At 38.5% G+C, this 23,015-nt stretch overlaps 1 protein-coding gene across 2 annotated transcripts; it reads right to left on the bottom strand.

The window, feature by feature from the left end:
• Positions 1–925: 925 nt before the first annotated feature.
• LOC111152137 (nucleolus and neural progenitor protein) lies at positions 926–12,414 on the bottom strand. 2 transcript variants are annotated; one of them, XM_022510444.1, is made up of 9 exons: positions 12,243–12,414; positions 10,463–10,617; positions 8,808–8,887; positions 8,317–8,448; positions 7,822–7,899; positions 6,788–7,149; positions 6,552–6,613; positions 3,781–4,034; positions 926–1,802 (listed from the first exon to the last, which is right to left on the bottom strand). In XM_022510444.1, exons 1-9 carry the CDS (start codon positions 12,343–12,345, stop codon positions 1,340–1,342), a joined length of 1,689 nt encoding a protein of 562 aa, XP_022366152.1. In that variant the 5' UTR covers positions 12,346–12,414; the 3' UTR covers positions 926–1,339. The 2 variants fall into 2 exon arrangements, with proteins under 2 accessions (XP_022366152.1, XP_022366160.1); XM_022510452.1 differs by lacking the exons at positions 7,822–7,899; positions 8,317–8,448 and having other exon boundaries at positions 12,243–12,345.
• Positions 12,415–23,015: the final 10,601 nt, after the last annotated feature.

Below are 23,015 nucleotides of genomic sequence, written 5' to 3'. Positions count from 1 at the left end.
GGGTGGGTGTGATATATACCGGGGAACTGTTTTACTTTTCTATAAAAATACATGTAACAGAAAACTTAATGCCACAACCTTCTTAACAAATAGAAGTTTATTGACCTAATTCTAGTGAACTAGAATATTTGAAAATTTGTAAGATTTACCATCTCTGGCAATGGTAAAACAATATAAAAATATCAGATGGTAGCATCAACATTAAATTATAGATATATGTGTGGCCTCACTCCTGGTTCTGTTTTGTGTAACTAAGCTTTATTTTTTCATTTAACTTTCTTACCTACTTCTACTTTGCTATCTTCTTTGTATTTCATGTATGGTTATACATGTCACCTTACATCCTTTTTGGAAAAAAAGTTTATTCAGAATCACTCACTAGCACCCAAATAAGTAAACCAGAAAAAAAACCAAAAACTTTTAGAGAACTCCAAAAGCATTTTAATTTGCCCTCCTATGAGATAAGGTGAACAAATGAAGTAAAATAATGGTAGTGACCAGTCCCTGAGAATACAGTTAGTGGCAAAATTTTTTAGACCCTTGTGATGATCAATTCTAATTTATAATCAAGACAGCACAATCATTAGAAGCTACAAATATGGGTATTCAGTAATGGACTTACCTACAACGGAGCCAGTTAAGACCAAAGTGACTTTTTAAGCACTCCTTGATACTTCCTAGGCCAGCTGACTCCCTATATACACCCTAAGGCACAGGGTAGGGTTCTATAAACCTAATTACTCAGTTTTTTTTTTTTTTTTGGTTTTTTTTTTTTAAGATTTTTGTTTATTTATTTGACAGAGATCACAAGTAGGCAGAGAGGCAGGCAGAGAGAGAGAGGAGGAAGCAGGCTCCCCGCTGAGCAGAGAGCCTGATGTGGGGCTCGATCCCAGGACTCTGGGATCATGACCCGAGCCAAAGGCAGAGGCTTTAGCCCACTGAGCCACCTGGGCGCCCCAATTACTCAGTTCTTAATTCCCTGGTAAATCATAAAATTATTCTGTTTTTCAGGGACCCATCAGGTTTAATCAAGGAATTATATCTGCTTCTCAAGGACAGGATATGGTAGATTTCTTTTTTCATCTAAGCCCCTGGCACAAAGTCAAATTCAAAATTTGACTATTTAATATTCAAATACTTGTCAGTTAAATGACACAGAGCTACTATAAATGTTTATTGAACTGAAATGAACTGCTGTACAATGTTACACTAAAGCAGCTCCTCTTTGAGTCCAAGTGGTACTTCCAAGTCTTTCCAGATTTTTTTTCAGCAGTTCCACATAAAACAGCAGGACACCAGATCAGTTTGTTAAGCACTTAAATGTCTCACAAATGAGCATCTAAACTCCCATTAAAGCAAAAATATCATCAATGTCATCTGTCTCCTTAATGGTTCCTGATGTATTATGTTTGTTCATTTGCAGTATTGTCCATGAATCAGTTTCATTTTCATTGCTTCCTGTAAGGTTTTCATGAATTTCCTTCTCTTTAGTTTGTATGACAGGATTTGAAATTCTGCTACTCAGGAGAAGCTTACTATTAGGGGAGAGATCAGTTCTCTGAACTGTATAGTGCGAGAGTCTCCATTTACTGCTATCTGTAGCATTCTGAGTCCCTTGAGGGGATGGCTGAATTTCCTTTGAAAGAGTCAACTGCAACTTTCTCTGTAGTTTCCTCTGTTCCAGTAAAAATCTATTCTGAGATCTTCTTCGTCTCACATGACGCTTTGAAGTTTTGATTCCTGAGCCACGAAGAAGGCAGTTGCAAAGAGAAGTTTTTATGCACTCTAATTTCTTTGGCAAACTTTAAAGGACAAGAGAAAGGAAAAATCTGGGATTAAGACACAGAAAGACATTTTCAAAAACTTTTGTCTCCCTTTTTGTCAACTCCTAAAAGAAAAGTACACAAAACTGTATACAGGTCCTATAACTGTGTACAACCCCAGAATCATCACAAAAAATAAATAGGAGCTTCAACCCAAATCTGTGTTTTCAGAGCAGAGTTTCCCTCTGATTCAGATTATAGCCAAGTATGTCCCCATTTTGTTCCCAAAGTGAAGTACCTCCTACAACTGCCTAGCAAGGTAGCTGTCAGAGGCGCCAAACTGTTCTTAATGTAACAGGAGTGGAGCTGGGAAAAGGATCACAAATAGAACATCCGCCTGGATGCATTAATCTCGATCTGGATAAGTAACTTCATGTTGTAGCAGGGAGTGAACAAGGGAAAAGGAATCAAAGTCAGAGACGGAGTTTACCTAAGAATGAGAAGACAGAGCTTCTGGCGCAGACCACCTGATACCTTGGGCTGCCCTAACTGTGATTCATATATCTTCCTCAAGTGTGGGAATTCAGAACTCAAATTGCTGATTATTTTAGGTGCTTTGCTTCTGAATAAGGTATACTGCGACAAGGTACATTACATTGTCTTGTAATGTACTTGCTAACTGCCTCACTGTTTGTGTTAGATTTCAAAAGATTAGCACGGATCCGGATCCATAACTTCTACCCCTGTCACTCTCCCTTTTTCCTTTTTAAATAAATATATAACTTTGAGGAAGCCTTTATATATAATGTAGTGATTCAAGACCAGTTTTCAAAAGCTTTTCTTGTCTTACTCTAAGTGGTGATTTTTAAGTGGGGAGAGGGTAAGTGTACCTCCTCATTAAAATGGAAATAGAAAAATATGCAAACAGAAGAATCAGAGGATCTGAATTGAGTTCTAGATCTCCAGATGTAACAATCTGAACAAAATCCCCTATGTCCTCAGCTACAAAATGGGAATAATACTGCCTAACTCAGAGAGTTATGGACATTACGCAAATTTAAAACATACTACAGCATACTGAAACAGCAAAACAACAGTACAAAAGAGCAGGTTTTTTGTGGGGTAAGGAATCATGGTTTAACCAAATAACACTTTGTTACCCTTCTCACTAACTCTTAATTGTTATCATCTCTACTACCCCTTCTCCATCTCAGGCTGAGTTCCACCCCAGAATGGATCAGTTTTAGATGGCTACAGGTCTTTAAAGGACCTTAATGTAGAAACCCTTCCAACCATTCTTTCCTTAGGAATACTTAACTTCTCCCACAGCTCTCAATCAAAACTTGTTCTTGTTGATCTTTACAGCCTTTTTTGTCTAAAATTGTTATGATGGGCATCTATTATTTTTTCAATAAAAATATAAAACCCTAAGGCATCTGACTTCATTATAATGCTTCAAGTAATACTGACTCACAGTCAAAGATAACCACCCTTAAGCAGTTCTGTGAACCTAAGAATCAGAGGGAAAGGAAGAAATCAATACATGGAAAGTCTGGCACTCACGAACGAACATTACCTAACCCTAAGCCCGGAGCCTGGTGTGTGTACTTCTGCTCTCACACCCTCATCCTGCTGCCCTGAAGCTGTGAGGAGACTGGCTGTCTCTCCTACCAGAGCAGGAGTGAGAGCTAGTGCTCCATGAGGATTAAGTCCATCTTACACAATGCATCCCCTGGCTTAGCATACCACAAACACTCCTAAGGCTTTCTGAATGAACAAATGGAATGGTGAAGAATATAAATGAATAAATCCAATTAACCAAATTAACTTTCTTCTTCCCAGTGATACAGCTGTGACCAACAAAAGCAAACAAAACTGCAGTTTGAATAGATCCTTCTTTTAGCCCCCCTAGGGGGGGCTATCCCATTTTTCAAAAAGCTAACTTGAATATATATATACTTTTGCCCTAAATAACAACAGAAAAAATAAAGGAATGGAATTCTTATTATATACCTACCTACACCCTTGAGCTTCCACATGTTTAAGCCGGTTACTTTTAAGAAGTTTGTTACCCAGAAAGGAGGCCTGAGCCTTGAGTTTTTTGCTCCTGCACCACAAAATTGCTGTTCGGATTTCTTCAGAAAGTTGAATAAAACTCTCAGCCTCTTGAAATCTCTGCACAAAACTTTTGGCACAGGGAGTTCCTGTTGCTTTCTGAGAAGAATGTTTGGTTGCCTTTAGTTTGGACTGAGAACATTTTAAGTTGGTCTCCTGAAATATGGAAAGGTGAGAAAAATATATTGGATTTCCTACTGACTTGCAAATATATAACAGAGAAAAGTTGACCCCTATGAAAATTAGAAAATGTCTTTTTAAAAGAAGAAAAACTTTTAAAGCTCACTGTGCTTTCCTTTGTCTTAAAAAACAATGGGAAGTCACCAGAGAGGAAGACAAACCATGAGACTCTTAACTGTAGGAAACAAACTGAGGGTTGCTAGAGGGAAGGTGGGTCGGGGTTGGGGTAACTAGGTATGGGCATTGAGGGCATGTGATGTGACGTGCAATGAGTGTTATATACAACTGATGAATTACTGAACTCAACATCTGAAACTAATGTTGACTAACTAATGTTGGCTAATTGAATTTAAATTTTTTTAAAAACTTAATTTTTTTATCCACTGCTACTAACACAAGATTTTTTTCCTCCTCTATGCAACAACAGACCCCATCTATAACTGAATTCAGATGCGAATCATAATACAAATATTCTAACACATACAGCTATTTAATCTATACATAAGAATGAAACTGAATAAATATTAGTCAAGGTCTATCTGGTAGGGAAAAGAAAAAATCACTGAAGAGCCCTTTCCCTTGACACTACTAGACTATCACAAATTTGTTTTTCACTTATTTCTATACCAAGTTACCCTTCTCAATGATGGGTCAAAAATGTTACTGAAAACGCACAAAGGGATGATGCTGAATGTATGTTAAAAATGCTTAACTGAGCAACACTTCCAATTCAGCCATCTTTTGATGTGTCTCTTCAACCCCATCTTTCTATGTCAAGTAAAGTCTGAATTGTACCAGCCTTCATTGTTTACAAAAATATGCCACTTACTAGATCTGCTTTCATTTTTCATTCAAAACTGCTCCCAATTTCTCACTTTCAAGAAAGACATAAAAAAGTAGTAGAAAATATAAAAGTAGAGACCTATCAATACTTAGTGTTGGTAACTGATAAAAGAACTTTGACCTTAGAAGCAAGCTGAGCATGTTAGTGCTAACTGTTAAAACTGTGGTAGCGATTAGTCATGAATAGGGACTGGGGACCAACCAACCAGCTTTAAAACCAGCTCACCCAGGAACAGATAGATGGACTGCAGAACTTTCAAGTGTCAGAGAGCCATAGTTCTTGAGACAGAATTGACAAAACGATTTGGGGGACTGATATAATGATAAAGAACAAAGACTGTGAAACCAAACTGTCTGTGTCCAAATCCCAGCTTTGCCCCATACTTGCGATGTGGCCTAAGCAAGTTTCTTGTCCTTTCTAAGCCTCAATTTTCTCATCTGAAATATGGAAACAATAATAATAGCACCAGCCTAACAGGGCTTTTGCAAGGACTGTAGGAATTAACACACATAAAGCATTTCAAGAGTAAATGCAATATACATATTAGCTATTATTAGGGCTATGATGATGATGATTCCTCCCTCTGGAACTCATAAATTGGAGAAAATATAAATCCAAGCTAGAATCCTTGTAAACATTCAAGAAAGAACTCTGATTTATCAAAAATAATTAAGAATTCTTAAATAGAAAAGAAGATATCATCTAGGTAGGACACCAGGAGAAAACAATCTGAGGACAGGTGATAAAAGAAGCCAAGTAGTTACCACATGAAAGTTGGTAACCCTGATGTATTCATCTGTTGCTGGGTCCAGAACAGAATTTACAGACAATGACTAAGAGGAATCATGTTAAAGCTTGAAGCCTAACCGGAAAAGAAAGAGAAGCCTCATGACAAAAGATGAGGATGACAGTAACGATGAGAGACTTAATAACATCTGACCACAATTAAGTGCCTACCATACTCCAGACTCTGTGCTGAAGACTTTACATGCATGGAAACTGCATAACCCTATGAGGGGCATACTGTATTAGAAAACAGAGGTATGGGCAGGTCAAGAAACTTATATAATGTCACACCGCTAGTACCAACTAAAGCCAGGACTCAAACCATTTCTGTCTGACTGCAAAGCTCACGCTTTTTTTTTTTTTTTAAGATTTTATTCAAAAATCTTAGAGATTTTAAAGAGAGAGAGAGCATGAGTAGGGAGCAGCAGGAGAGGGGGAGGGAAAGGGATAGGCAGACTCCACACTGAGTGCAGAGCCTTAATGTGAGGCTCAATCCCAGGACGCCAAGATCATGACCTAAGCCAAAATGAAGAGTCAGATGCTCAACTGACTGAGCCACCCAGGCACCCCCAAAGCTCATACTCTTAATACAATCCACACCTACAATGGATCCTAGAGACACTTTAGAATTCTAGCAAAACTCTTGAGTAAAATGTTTTTTAAGACATTCTATAACCCGAATTTACTGGATGTACTCAGTCCCTTGGGCCTCTATTCATTCAGAAGCATAGGAGGAAAACTAAGGTGGCACTAAGCTGAGAGCTGGGGATAAAAACAGAAACTCAATCTCTGCCCTTGGTAAATGGTATCTATTCCACAAGTTAGCAGAAATCATAAGCCATAGTAATAGAAGCCAGACAAACCTGAGTAGCTTTGTGTTTCAGCTGTTTGCAGAAAGCTCTCACATCAAATTCTGAAGACTTTTCTGTAGAAATGGAGAGACCACGGATACAAAAACTGTTTTCAATATCATGCTATTTTCATACTATTAGCATAATATTTTCAAATCAAATTCTTAAGTATATGATATTTCTTGCCAAATTTCTACAAAAGAAATAAAGGGACTTGTAAAAGTCTGTGCTATATAAAAGTAAATTACCTTTGAAGACTTTCTTATTCTTTATTGGCTGTCCAAGATCCACATTATTCTGTGTATTGATCCTCATTTGTTTAGCGTTTTTGGAAATTCTGAGTATAGTTTCTGGGCTAGACCTTGGTGATTGCTCTTTTGTTAAAAATAGTTTATTTAACAGTTTAGTTACTCCTTTAGCTGCAAAAGCTGTAGGCATTTTTTTCTTAAAGACCTCAAAATAGGGCTGTCCTAAAAACTCAGCAATATCAGAAGGAAAAGTAAAATCTTTGAAGTAAGGCAGTGGTTGAATCATAGAGACCTGCTGAAGCAATCTGAACAATGGCTCATATAAAGACGTCAGCCTTTTCAAAACACCTTTATAGAGAACCCTAGAAAAAGACAGGAGGTCATGAATTAGCAAGCAATTATAATTTGCAGCTTATGTAATAACCACAATAGATTCAAAGATGAAAATAAGTATCAGTCTGCCACTATAGATTAAAAATCCTCTAGCGCATAATCCTCTAGCGCATATTTGTGAAGAGTGAGATTAGTCCAGCCCAAGCAGAAAAATCCAAGTACAAAATGTTACTTAAAACTAAATAAAGTACTCAACGGGAAGGTGTCTCAAAGGATATCTTATGTATGGTTTTAGCTACATGGTGAGATTTTAGGCAAGTTTCAGATTCTCTACATCGTCTCTGTTCTTTTGGAATGTCTTAAAAGAAGCATGTATTATTGTTATAATCAGAAAAATTAAAGCTATTTCCATTACAGAAAAGAATAATAGGTTAGCTGTTATTCATTCTAATCTTATCACCTCTAAGAATAAGCAGAATAAACAAGATAATTGGAAATAATACTTGAGAGACCCAAATAATACTTGAGAGACATCAAACACCTAACCATGAACATTTAGGTTCCCAATCCACCACAAGTAAAACATTAATCAAGTGAAGAAACAGAACCCCTGCACCATCAGCATCCCACGGGAAAAGAAATATGAAAACCTAGGCTGTGTTAGATGAAAAAGAAATGAAGGATTTTATATACATACATACCATAACCTGCTCACCAGCCCAACCATCACAAGGTTTAAAATAATGAATTCTTGCAAGCCTAGGTGCTTCACAGTCAAGCTGGAGAATCAAGTTAAAGTTGGAAAACAAAACCAAAGTAATCTGAATTTTGCAAGTTACATTTACGAAAAAAACAAATGGGAAATAGAATTTTCTTGAAGAAATTAAAGCCTTAAAATGTTCTATTTCAGTCATGGAAACTTAAAGTAATATGCACTCTTCCAGAGCTCTCATTATTTAGCTTCTATGATGTAGAATTTCTAACTGTCAGTGCCCTTAGGATAATACATGCTAGATGGAGACTGAGTCTCTGGCAATGGCTGTATCAGTCAATTCCTAGGAAAAGGAGGCCAAGATGCAAAATTTTACTTCCTATAACCTCCTTCCTATAACCTCGTAGCTTTCAAACAGAAATACCATTAAATATATCCAAAGAACTCCAATTCAGAGGAAAGCATTTCAGTTGATCAAGGATACAGAAATGTCTTGCAGCAACAGTCCAAGAAGCGAAGTAACAACTTGCAGGCTCCCAAAATCTTCATGAGCACCAGCTCAACCACTGGTTGGCTAGGAATGATACATGCCTTGGTATTTACAGGCTGGTTTTCACTTCACAAAAATGGAAAAGAATGTTATTTTCATTCTTAAACTTCATTACTTATGAAGCACTTACACAGCTATTTTCAAGCACAGATGAGCTGGAAGCTCCTAGCTGGAGTTGACTGACAACAATGTTTCAATATAATCTATCTTGACCCAGAGTTCAGTGTCCTGCTAGTCCCTCCCACAAACCAACAGAGGAGAGATTATCACAAATACCAGGTGCCCCTTATTAAAACAAAATTTATAAAATTCCCCAGTTGGGTTATATCCCAACACCAAGCAAAGAAGTCCAATGGAGATCACATTGAAGGCCATGAGTTCCCAGCCCACCACACAGACCATTACAAAGCCACTGGCCCACTTACCTGGAAGAAAACAACTCAGACAGATGTTGAATTGAACCCTCCAAATCCATGTTTTTCAAACGTTTTAAACATTGTTCAACCTGAAAGGGGAAGAACAGCTCAAATTTATATCACACAGACATGGCCACTGATAAGATCACAAAAGCAAAGAAATGCAAAAGTTCAAAGTATGGAAATACACTCAACACAAGAGAATACCTTCATTTTAGGGTAAAGTAATATGTAGCCCAAAAACAGTTGCCCCTACTTAAAGATTTGAAATTAACCCAGCCAAACAAATTTCTCAAATCAGTTTATAACTAGGAATTTACTATGTGTCAGGATGTCATTGATGCTATAAAGGGCACCAAAGTAAGTATGAGATTATTCTCAAGATTTTTCTGAAAAACATGCTTTCTAAAAGTGAAACTACTAAAACAAGATAGTAAAGCTAAGAGGTTTCACCTTTATTCAGAAGACAATGGAGAACCATTAAAAATATCAAACCTTGTTTTAGGATGATTACCCTGGCTTTGGCATATAGAACATGCAAGCATAGAGGAAAGACTGGAGTTGAGGAAGAATCAATTAGGATAGCAAGACAACTAAACGTTGACGAGTTCTGAAGAAAGAAGATGCAGCCAGAACTAAAAGAAGGGTCTAGATGCAGAGAAAGTTTTGACTGATCAATGGACTGAATGGGAGAGATACCTAAAAGGAAGATGCAGAGAAAACAGAACACCCAATTTTTCTGATAGATAATTATTCATAGCTTGGAAGCCAGGAGGAAAAATAGGTTCAATCTGATATGTTCAACATGAAATACATTCAGGTTTGGTTTTGGAGTAAAAGACTCATAAGGAGATAAAAAGCTGCCCCAGCGAAGAAAACTTAGGGAAAGACCACACGCTCCCAGATCTTTCTTTGATGAAGAAATCGCCATTCTTTTTGCCTTAAGTAATGGAAGCAGAAAACACCAGAGGGCACAAATCTGTAAAGTTAGAGAATATGTCTGTTTCACCCCTGTATTCCGAGCACCACGCACAATGCCTGGCACATAGAACTTAACAAAAAATACCTGCAGAATTAATAAGGTGAATGAATTTATGACCTTATAAGGAATCCAGCTTAGGAGACTTGTCTGTATAGGGTAGTCCCTAAACTAGAGGGCCCAACTGTGTCTTAAACTCTAAAAATTACAGAAACCACTTCCCATAACTTGTTATACAGCTATTTAATCTATTACTGATTAGATTATATGCCCTATAATATATAAACCACAACTTTGTTCTTTTTATGATTTTAGGATTTTCATTATGATTAGGAAATTGTTTCTTAATGCAACACTTTGTCTTGCTCAAATCACTGTATCCGTGAACTAGGCAAAAGTACTGTAATTTATTATAGGTTATATATAATGGAATTTTTCATAAAAATTACCCATTAGAAGCAAGACTGGCGAAGAATTAAACATAGTACCTTTCTAAATAAATTGCTTTTTGAAATGGTTTCAGGAAAAAAAAAAATGAAATCCCACATGCAACTGTGGACTGATGATCTATGAAGTCACAAGTAATTGACTGGGTTTCCCATAATAACAAAATATTAAGTGGCAGTGTGATCTCATTTTCATCAAGCAAACATGTTGAGTCGTAAACACAGTGCTTCCTCCTTACCTGTTTGAGAGCTAAATGGGGCTTGTGGCGGCCCATCCTGTTGTGATTGCTGTAAAGGACTGCACATAGCACATCTGTCTCTGCATCTAAGATTTGGTTCTTCAGTGACAGTGTAACAAGACAGCATTCTCTAATTACAGCTGCAACACAAAGGTCTAAACCAGAGATATTTAATAAAACTTAGTATGTATTTCTATATGAAGTTTATTATTTAAAAATACTCTGAAGAAACATCTTCCCTTATTAAGGGGATTAAGAACAAATTAATATAATCAGCTTTAACTATAAGAACATTATTAACAATTTTAAGTATGTGAGAAGATGGAAAATGGTGACCGATGATACAAAGTCTAGAAATCATTAAGAGGACATCTGTTAAACAATAACACATATCTTCGTATCACATTTTATTATGATTTTTAAGAATCTTTCATATGAATACTTTGCAGTCATTTGGTGTACACTTAAGTACTTTGATGGCGGGGTACCTGTTCTATGCTTCTCTAAATCCCCTATTTTGTTACGTACATAAGCAAGGCAGAATGGATAGACTCTTAAAAGCAAAGGTGTGGTATGGGTGTACTACTTTCAGGTAAGAATACATTCAGGTAAGAGAAACAACTGTACAAACAACTGTAATGTATGTAACTGTAATGTAATGTAACTGGAAGTTACATTATTTGATGAATGTCTGACTGAACACGGGGTGCTCAGAATGATATAACAGCTTCCTAGTCTGAAAAGCTGTGAAGTAGAAGATGGAGGTAATGTGTGTCTCTGTGTCACTAAGGGAAGCACTAGCATCCCAGATGGATAGACTACAAAGGCAGATTACTACAGAACAGGGAGAACTTTATTTTGTCCCAACTATGTGAGGCCAGAAAGGACTGCTTTGAGAATGGGGAGTTGCTGAATTTCCAGGCCTAACAGAATCCTGTTAATTTTTTTTTTTTAATAGAGGAAGAGGAAGATTATAAATTGCATAGCTTGGATGGATGGTGAGGAGGATGTGATCAGATAGGTTGTATTTAAAATTAACTATCACTTAAGTCTCCATTTACCGTATCAGGCACTGTTCCAAATGCTTTCTAACTGTACCTCTTTCTCAAAACAGCCCTCTGAGGCAGGTTCTATGTTTATCCGCATGTGAAAATGAGCTGAGCACAGAAAGGTTAAATAACGACACCCCCAAACCTGCCCACCTCCAGCAGAGCGAAGTGCCAGGATTCAAACCCAATTTGGCTCCTGAGGCACGCTCCTAACTACTGGGCCCTACTGCCTAAAAACAGCCGTACCACGGACAAAACACGTTAAGAGCACTTTCCCCTAATGACATCATTAGACGCTTTCAACAACCGGTGATAGGTAGGGAGCACTAACCCTAACCCGTTATACAGATGAGGAACTGGAGGCCAGAAAGACTGCCGTCTAAACACAGAGTGCTCCAGCGCCTTCCTAAGAGATCAGGACACAGACTGCAGGGTGGCCTGAGGGAACCGAGGCTTTCCAGGCAGCACTTCTCCCAGACGCCAGCGGCGTCCACCTCTCTCCGCCCCCCTGGGAGCGGGGCTGGGCCTTGGGCGTCCGTCGCTCCAGGCATGGCGTGCCGTAGGCACAGTGGGTTTAGTGAAGGATTCCAAAGCAAACCAGAGCCCCTACAAAATTCCTAGCAAACTCGGGACCGAGGGCTCAGGAAGTCCCGCCCCCACCGCGCACGTGCGCCGGCCCGGCCGGACACCGCCTCCGGAAGCGTCTGCGGTTCACCGGGCCCTTCGCTCACCCAGAGCTGCGTCAGGGTCCGGTATGGTCACTGTGCTGCGGCTCCCCGCCTTCGGGATTCTCACGCGGTTCCACGGCTCCAGGCCCGGCCGCACCGTAGCCATCTCGGGAGGCCGGGGAGGGGCTCGGAAGGGCGGAGCTCGGCGAGACCTAATGGAGGGACTGAGGGAGGAGAGAAGAGAGGAAATCTGGGGGAGGGAGAGGACAAGGGGTGGGACTGGGGCGGAGTCCGGAGGTGGGGGCGGGACCTTCTCGAATGGTGTACCAAATACAGTGGACTGGAGAGGATGGTCGTCCGGACTCTGTTCACCAACGCTTGGGCGGTTATCAGAAGCATTTGGGGAAGTTTGGGGTTGGAAGCTAGGGAAGTTCAGCCCCAGTACTGCTTAATCAGAATCGCCGAAGGGGGGAGGAATCTGCATTGGGTTTAGGCTCCCACACAGGGAAGTTTGAAATTAACTTCAAGGCATTTTACAGATGTAGAAACTGAGGTTACCCATACACCCCTGTCTCCGCATCAGACATTAGGGAGAATGGAAGAAATTAAATAAAGAGGTTTATGGAAGGTGTGGCATTTGAAACACCGAAGAGGGGATTTACTTTGTCCAAGACCGCCAAGGAAGTTTCCTCTAGCTACACCAACAGCAAAACCGAGATCACATCAAAGAAACTTAGAGGCCATCTGACTCTCCATCAACCCCATCCTCTATCAGTGTTTAAGACATGACGGTATCACCAGCTCTGCTGATCCTCACCTCGTTAATAACTTTCTTATAGAGTCTTTATCTTCAGCCACGCTGACGCTACCTTACTTGAGAAAGTCATCCACTGTAATGTATAAAAGAGACAGTCCGTGGGTTTTGGAGACAGACCACTAAGGTTCTAATTCTAGCTCTGCCGTTTACTAGCTCTGTGACCTCAGGGAAGTTATGTAACTCCTCCAAACCTTAGTATCCTTATAGGTAAAATAAAAATTATAGTCTCTGCCTTAGGGTTGTATAGTGCTTTAGAACAGTGCCTGGTATATAAGCAGATATTTACTCTTACCAGAATTAATACTGTTATTATTTCTACTGTTTAATATAAGTAACCTTGCCCCGTTGAAGCACTTGGCCATGCTCTTCCTACAAGCCTTTGCAAATACTAATCCCTCACTTGGATCATGCCTCTGAAATACAGTCTCCCTCAGCTCTGGTGTCATCACCTCTGAGTAGTTCTTCCTGAGCTTCCCATCCCCACTCCATAACTTGATATAGAGACCCCTTTATATACTACCATAGTGCCTTGAATTGGCCTCTGTATTAGCTTCCTATTGCTGCTGTAATAAATCATTACAAACTTAGTTGCTTAAGAGACTTATTGTATTTCTGGAGGTCAGAAGTCCAAAATGGATCCCACCCGACTACAGTTGGCAGGACCAGATCCTTCTGGAGGCTCTAGTGGAGGATTCATTTACTTTTCCAGTTTCTAAAGGCTACTTGCATTGCAGTCCTTTGTTCATGTGTCCATCCTCCATTTTCAAAATCAGTAACAGCATCTTCCAGTCTCCATGTTCTCTTTCTCTCATCCTCCTGCCTGCTTAGAAGTACCCTGGTGATTACACTGGGCCCACCAAAATAACCTGGTATAAGCATCCCATCTCAGAATCTCTAACTTAATCACATCTGCAAAAACTGTTTTGCAATGTAAGGTAACATAGTCACAGATTCTGAGGATTAGGATATGGACATCTTTGGGGAGCCGTTATTCAGTTACCATAGACACTCTCATAGAATTAACTTCACTGTGTTGTATTTGTATGTCTTCTTCAATGGCATATGAGCTTACTGAAGGCAATACTAACCGATATAGTTCACTAATCTTTATATCTTAGTGCTTAACTGAGAGCCTGGCATCTAGTAGGACCTGAATAAATTTTAATAACTTTACTGAGGTATAATTACTATAAGAGAACCACACATATTTAATGTATAAAATTTGTTTGCCAATATTTACTGGTTGAATAAGGAACTAGATAATGCTTGAATATAGTTTTTAAAAGATGATTAGGAATTTCTCAGACAGATAAGAAGGACATCCCTGACAGAATGATGTTAAACAACATGGGTTGGAAGAAGCACTAGTCCTGGGTCAGTATTGCTGGAGCATGATATGTGCTGAGGGGTGAAGCTGGGAGTGGTGGTGTCAGATTCTGGGCAGAACTTGGATTCTACCCTGAAGGCTGGTCATTCCCCAAGCTGGCTGATCATAATTAACCTAGATAGCTTTTAAAAAATAGAAATTATCAGGCCCCACTTTGGAAATTCTTACTTATTAGGTATGAGTAGGTCTCTAATCTTTGTTTTTTTAAAAGCTCCTTTTGATGGTAGTTTGGATTGGGGAGCCCTTGCTGTAGGTGATAAAGGAGTCTCTGAGTCTTAGGCAGGACAATTTTAGTCACCTTGTATCAAAGAGCACCCTGAAGAACAGATTTAAAGGAAATGAGACTGGGCGTAAGGAGGTAAAGGAATCTGTTGCAAACAGGCAAGACACGATTATAGCCTGGATTCAAACACAGGCACTGAAGATGAATAGTAGAACTTATTTAAATGTCTGGTGTCTAGCATGACTTCTAGATTTTTGCTTTGAGTTTTTGATGTAGCATTCAAAAGTAGAACAGATTTAGGTAGGTGGCAAGGATAATGAGATAACTTTTGATATATTAAGTTTGAAATCACCCACAGGCTGTCCACAAGTATATGGCCAATTCACCAGTTGAATAAATGGAACTATAGCTCAAAGTGTGATTGCAAAGGGAGGAATATAGAGATGGTGAATATAGGATAATATTTTTAGAAGGTTAGATAAGAAGGGGAGACCATTTAACTTGTAATAGGGTATTGTTTTGGTTCTCATTTTAAGATAGTATATCAGGGTTCCACCTTTCAAACAGAATCAATAGGATACATATATATATATATATATATATATATATGTTGTTTTTTTTTTTTAAGGGATTTTTTGAAAGAAATTGGCTTGCACAATTTTGGGGTTTGGATAATCAAGTTTGAAATCCATAACAGCAGGCCAACAAGGAGCAGACAGAAAACTCAGGCAGGAGCTGTAGCTACTACTGTCTATAAATGGGATTTCTTCCTCCTTATTTTCAGAGAAACCTCAGTTCTGTTTTTAAGACTTTCTAAACTGATTGGATTGGGTTTGCCCAGATTTCGCAAGATAATCTCCTTTACATAAAGTCAGCTGATTGTAGCTGACAATCCCATCTACAGAATACTTTCACAGAAACACCTAGACTTGTGTTTGACTGAGTAACGGGGTTCTATAGCCTAGCCCAATTGATACACAAAATTGACTATCACGGACAGGAAATGACTTGCTCACATATAGGCTAAAGGAAAAGAGCCAAAGAGTTAGAGAAGCTAGCCATATCATGGAGATAGAGGGGAGAAAGTTAATAGAACAAGACCCATTATCCACTCCATAAAGTTTTTGAGCATCAGTTGTTTGCCAGGTACCATACTATATCCCAGAGGAGACAAGGATAGGATCAAATATTCAGGTAAAGAGGTTGACTTAAAGATCAAAAAAGCCTTTATGGCCCAAGCCAGGAAGAAAAATAAAAATAGCTTTAGATATGGAGATATTTAGGGTGGGGTGCTAGGAGGATGAGGGACACCAGAGCAAAAGCATCTGTGTAGTCTGTGAGGAGAACTGGCTATCATTACCAAAGGTAGAGGGCAGGGAAATGGGGTTGCCTGTGAGCGGTGGATATTTGAAGTCAGAGCTTCCTTGAACTGGGGGAGGGTGGGTAAATGGAAGAGACATGGACTCTGTACATTAGACAGAAAGTAAGGTTTTAAGGCCATGCTTGGAAAATTTAGAATCTGTAAAGAAAGACTGCCAAGATACAAATGACCATCAAATAAACAAAACCCTGGCCATCTCATTAGTAATCCAAGAAATACCAGTTAAAATGATTTTCAGGTGTTATCAGAGTAAAAGGATTAAAAAGCATGGTGTCCCATGTTACTAGGACTTTATACAAAAATTTAGATACAAAGTTAACCTTTGTTGTTTTCATAAAAATGGAAAATTTTTAATACATGATGAATCATTTGGTTTCTAATATTTTGGCAGTTGAATTTTTTTCCCCACAAAAATCAAATATCTAAAACAAGTAAAAGTGAAATTAGTTTTTGAGGTATATGGTAGAATGCAAGGCCTTCCCATTAAGTGTTATAAGACACTTCGTAGGAACAGTTTTGAAACCCACAGTTGTAAATAAATAAATATGTATTGATGTGAGCAATTTTTGGTGATACGGTAAGGTGTTTTTTAAAGGAGCTTAAAAAACAACATGTATAATACAATTTCATGAAAGAATACACACCCATACATTGAAAAAAAAGGTCTAGAAGGATCTAAATGAAGGTGTTAACAATGATTATCTTTCCAGCAATGGGGTACATCTTTTCTTCTTCTATGAGCTTGTGTGTATTTTTTATTTAAGGGAAAGGAAAATAAGGAAAGAAATATGTGTTAATATTATAATTAGAAAAAATGTGTTTTTTTAAAGATTTTATTTATTTGACAGAGAGAGACACAGTAAGAGAGGGAACACAAACAGGGGGAATGGGAGAGGGAGAAAGCAGGCTTCCCGCCGAGCAGAGAGCCTGATGTGGGGCTCCATCCCAGGATCCTGGGATCACGACCCGAGCTGAAGGCAGATGCCCAATGACTGAGCCACCCAGGCGCCCCAAGAAAAAATATTTTTTAATGCCAAAATAGTGTATACCAAGGCCTTAGGATGTGTGTGTGTGCATGCACAGGCACGTGTGCTCATGCTCTACACACACAACAGTATATTTAGAGATATATGCTTTCTGTTATGCATCTTACTATGGCCTCTCAGCTTCAGTCCTACCCTTCTATACTTTCCTCTGTGATTCTATGGCTGGGACCGTGCAAAACCAAATCATCTTTGCCAGCTGGTAGTTACATCAACATGGACTGCTAGAGGGAGGTTGAAAGGCAGAAAGAGGAGAAAAGGGACTTGTTCCTTCCTGTTTGCTCCTTTCTTTCTGACAGTATCACTCTGCAACAGCTCTTTATCCTGGGTAATGGCAGTTGGTTCTAGTCCCTGACTCTTTCGACACACTAGCAGAACTTGTTGACCCCTCAAAGGTAGTAGCAGCACCTGGATGGTGTTCTCTGCTCAAAATCTTGGTCCCAATTCTGCATATCTCTTCCTCCAAAAGTTTACATTCTGATATCCCCAAACTCTTCCCCTTGTTTTTTTCAGCTCCAGGATTTGTAACTGCTTTTGCATATATGCTTTTCAGTTCTTCAACACCTATTTAACCAGTTCCTTATGTTAAATTCTCTCTGGTGAAATAGGTAGTTTGAGCCTGTTTTATTAATGGATTCTGACTATTATGATACTTAGAACAAGAAGTATTCCTGGAAAATAACCCCTCAAATGGTACAAGGTTGGTTTGGCCATGTTCCTTAGCCTTTGAACTCATTAGCTCCTTATCAAAAGGAAAGGGGACATGATAAATCCATGCTGTACTGTACTGTCATGCTTAATTACCAGAGGCTGATTGTGATGAAATGCCTTCTGAAGCCCTAAGAGGACTAGATGACTATTATGGTAGCAATGATGCTTCTGAGTGCCCTGGAGAGCCTACCAAAAAATGACAAGCTCAGATCTTTAACTCTTTGCTCAAGTCATAGAGAATCAGAGAGCTTCTGTGATGGCCCTGAAAGAATCACTTATTTCTTATAACTGCGGGGCTGAACTTGACCCCAAATTTACTTTTTTTTTTAAATATTTTATTTATTTATTTGACAGAGAGAGAGAGATCACAAGTAGGCAGAGAGGCAGGCAGAGAGAGAGAGGAGGGGAAGAAGGCTCCCCACCAAGCAGGGAGCCCGATATGGGGGTCGATCCCAGGACCCTGAGATCATGACCTGGGCCGAAGGCAGAGGCTTAACCCACTGAGCTACCCAGGTGCCCCCCAAATTTACTTTTTTTGGTTGAATAACTTCAAAGTAAATTGAATTTATTGACTCTCAAGTCTCATATATATGAGTTAGGACATTGGTTGGTAAGAAGGACTCTTCAGACTTGGAATAGGAATTATCCAATTTGATTTGGGAAAAGCTGAGGAAGCTTGTGTGAAAACCCTATAAAAACTTCAAGACCCACCCTAACCACTTCCCATCACCCCTAGAGCTATACCTCAAGTAGAATCTCAGTTTACTCTAAGAGACAAATACAAAGTTTGACATGGAAAGTGATAGTTTATACTCCAAAATAATTGTGAAGTGTTGCTAATTTTTAGTGACAGAAACTGAAGTAATAGTGGATTTTAAGGTTATTAAACTAAAGCAGATGGAATATGAAACACTGGATTGGACCAAATGTGTCAATATGAGTCTCCTCTTACAAGTTGCTAGAGATTTTTGCAGTTAGAACTACGTCTGACAATTTTCTTTGTTGATTGAAACTTGAACTAAGCTATACGGTTTATATTCAATAAAGGCAAGATGTCAGTTTCCTGGCATGATATAGAAGGAGGAATCCAAATTCTCAGGGAGCTTGGAATAATGGAATGGATATATAATCTGCGATCTTTACACTCATACACCCACTAACCCCCAGCTATGTCCTCTTAAAAGTCACTCCCTACACTGAGGCACTGGGAAATACATTAATGAGTTACTACCAGTATCCTCACAAAGCTCTGTAATGGCTGTCTTCTGTAGAGTCAGGCGATGATAGGAAGATACCACCCTTGAAATCTGCTCCCAGAATAATGAAGGCCACATGATACCAATTAACTATAAGACATAAGATTGATGCATTTACTATAACAGACAACTGGGACAAAATGGTAATCAAATTGTTTTGACTAGCAGAGATCTTAAGTAGTAGCTAACTGATGATAGAGTCTGTGGAAATTGAATAGATTACAGCCCAATGAAATATTGTATATCTGTAGAGCAGGGGCCAGAAACCTCATTTGAACACCAAAATGGAGAGACATGACTTCTTATTCAATTTACAGACTTATTCAATTTACATTTCAACAACATAGATTCCCTTGGTAGACAAGGAAGCCAATAAAAAGATGTTCATTGCTGTTACTTACAGTAACAAAACTTTGGAAACATTTAAATGTCCGTATTTCAGTTACCTATTGCTGGTTAACAATCAAGAACTTAGTGACAGTTTGTTGGGTTGAATCTAGAAGACCCAAGATGGCCTTACTTACAATTTTGGCACTCTCTCTGGCATGGCTCAGGTGGCTGAGGGTGAGAAGGGATGTCTGGGTCTCTCTCCTTTCATGGCATGAGCTGGGCTCACACATATTGTCTGGGACCTTGGTTGTCTTCCATATGACTTTTCCTCATGTGGCATCTCATCCTCTAGGACATATCTCTCCATATAGACTCACTTCAATAGGATAACCTGCACTTCTTTATATGGCAGCTGGATCCACCATGAGCAAAAGCAGATGCTACCAGGCTTTGTTTTGTCTGGGCTCAGAAGTTCCTGAATGCCACTTCCATCACATTCTATTGGCCAAAACAAGTCATAAGGGCAGTCAGATTCAAAGAATGGGCAAACAGACTCCAGCTCTTATTGGGAAAAAAGCAGTAAAGACACATTGCAAAGAGGCACAGACACATGGAGACATCAGTCATTCTTTGGAGGCCCTTTTTAACAATGTACTGCAGTCTAATAAGAAGCATTTCTTTAAAAAAAAAAATTATGGTAATGTTCTGGTCCAAGATGGTGATGTAGAAAGACCCTGAACTTGCCTCCTTTACAGAACACACCAAATTACACCTATTCATAGAGTAATTCCTCCTGAAGAAGAACTTAGGGCCTACTGAACAGCTTTTGCACAACAAAAAATAAAGATAATGGCAAAAGAGAATAGCAAGAGTGACAGACACTGTTAACAAAGGAAATCCCAACAAAGGGAACTCCACCCCAAACACTGCAAACTGCCATGGAGAGGGATAGTACTGAGGACAGGTGAATCTGTCCGTGGGCACAGAAAAAAAGCCTTGGATTAAAAGACAACTGGCATATGAAAGAGCAACCGCCAGAATTCCAGTGGTAGGGGAAGCTGCAAGAACACTCTCTGAGTCAGAGGGAGGATCTGGAGAACAACAAGGTTTATTTCCTTCTTCCACCTTGAAATCACAGACTTGAGCGGGGTCCAGACACTATAGCCAACTTGCCACTTCAGCAAGCCCCAGGTCCTTTAACCCACATCAGCTGCAGTCATGCTGGGGCACAGAAAAAAAGCCATGGTTTAAAAGTACAACTAGCTTTAAAGAGAGTCAAGCTTAGAACTCTACCACCTGGCAGCTGCAGAAGGAGGGGAGCTATTGGAACACTCTCTGGGCGGGAGGGGGGGGGGACACAGTCTACACTCCACCTCCACCTTACTAATGTGAAGAATGTGAAGGAATGGAAAAATGTTACCATGTAATGGAAGCAAAAGAAAAAAAAGATGGATGGAACAAAACAGACTTTAAAACAAGGACTGTAACAAAAGCCAAAGAAAGGCATTGCATAATGATAAACGATGGATCCACCAAGAGGATGTAACAGTTGTAAATATCAACACACCCAACACTGGAGCACCTAATACATACAGCACATATTAGTGGACATAAAGAGAGAAATTGATGGTAATACAATCATAGTAGGGGACTTTAACATCCCACTTATATCAATAGATAGATCATCTAGGCAGAAAATTAATAAGGAAACAGTGTCTTTGATTAACACATTAGACCAGATGACAAAACAGATACATAGAACATTCCATCCAAAACAACAAAAGAAACATTTTTTTTCAAGTACAAATGGAACAGTCTCCAGAACAGATCACATGTTAAGCCACAAAACAAGATTTAAGATTGAAATCATACCATGCATATTTTCTAACCACAATGGTATGAAACTAGAAATCAATCTCAAGAAACAAACAAACAAAAAAAAAAAACTAGAAAAAACACAAACTTGTGGAAGCACAACAACATGGTACTAAACAACCAATGAATCAATGAAGTAATCAAAGAAGAAATTTAAGTATACATGGAGACAAATGGTAATGAAAACACAACGGTCCAAGAATCTTTGGGACATAGTGAAAGCCGTTTTAGGCGGGAAATATATAGCATTACAGGCCAACCTCAAAAAACAAGAGAAAGTTTGAATAAACAATTTAAAATTACACCTAAAGGAACTAGAAAAAGAAAGACAAACAAAGTCCAAGGTGATTAGAAGGAAGAAGATAAAGATCAGAGCAGAAATAAATGACATAGAGACTAAAAAACAAAACAAAACAAAAAACAATGAAACCAAGAGATGTTTTCTGAGAAGATCAACAAAATTGATAAACCTTTACCCAGACTCATCAAGAGAAAAAGAGCAAGGACCCAAATAAATAAAATTAGAAATGAAAGAGGAGTAACAAGCGACACCACAAGAAATACAAAGGATTATAAGAGAATACTACAAAAACGAATATACCAATAAATTGGACAACCTGAAAGAAATGACTAAATTCCTAGAAACACAGTCTTCCGAAACTGAATCAGGAAGATATAGAAAATCTAAACAGACCAATTACTAGTATCAAAATTTAATTGGCATTAAAAAAAAAATACTACCAAAAAACCAAAAGTCCAAAACCAGATGAACTCACAGGTGAATTCTAAGAAACATTTAAAGAAAAGTTAATACCTACTCACCTCAAATTATTCCAAAAAATAGAAGAGAAAGGAAAATTTTCACATACATTCTATAAGGCCAGCACTACCCTGATACTAAAACCAGATAAAACACCACAAAAAAAGAGAAACTTACAGACCAGTATCCCTGATGAACACAGATGCAAAGACCTCAACAAAATATTAACAAACTACATTCAAAAATATATTAAAAAGGTAATTCGCCATGATCAAGTGGGCTTTATTCCAGGGATGCAAAGGTGATTCAATATTCACAAATCAATCAATGTGTTACACATCAACAAATCAAAGGATAAAAGTCATATGATCATTTCAACAGATGCAGAAAAAGCATTTGATAAAATTCAATACTCATTCATGACTTTTAAAAACCCTCAATAAAGTGGGTTTAGAGGAACATACCTCAACATAATAAAGGCCATATATGAAAAATGCATAGCTAACATCAGACTCAGTGGTGAAAAACTGAGGTTTTCCTTAGAGATCAGGAGCAAGACAAGGATGTCCACTCTTACCACTTTTATTCAACATGGTTCTGGAAGTCCAAGCCACAGCAATCAGACAAGAAAACAAAATGAGGCATCCATATTGGTAAAGAAAAAGTTAAACTGTCACTATTTGCAGATGACATGCAGATACATAGGAAACCTTAAGGCCTTCACCAAACAAACAAACAAACAAACAAAAAAAACCTACTATAAGTAATAAATGAATTCAATAAATTTGTAGGATACAAAATTAATACCCAGAAATTGGTAGCATTTCTATACAATAATAACAAAGTAGCGGAAAGAGAAATTAAGAAAACAATCCCATTTACAGTCACACCACAGGAATAAAATACCTAGGAATAAACTTAATCAAGGAAGTAAAAGACCTGTACTATGAAAACTATAAAATATTGATTGAAGAACTTGAAGACAACACAAACAAATGGAAAGATATTCCATGAATTAGAAAAACAAATATTGTTAAAATGCCCATACTATCC

Source organism: Enhydra lutris, unplaced genomic scaffold, assembly GCF_002288905.1.
Source record: "Enhydra lutris kenyoni isolate GAN:26980312 unplaced genomic scaffold, ASM228890v2 scaffoldscaffold2, whole genome shotgun sequence".
NCBI classification, from domain to species: Eukaryota; Metazoa; Chordata; class Mammalia; order Carnivora; family Mustelidae; genus Enhydra; species Enhydra lutris.
Note: the sequence above shows the minus strand (reverse complement) of the source record. Positions and strands in the feature narration are given on the sequence as shown.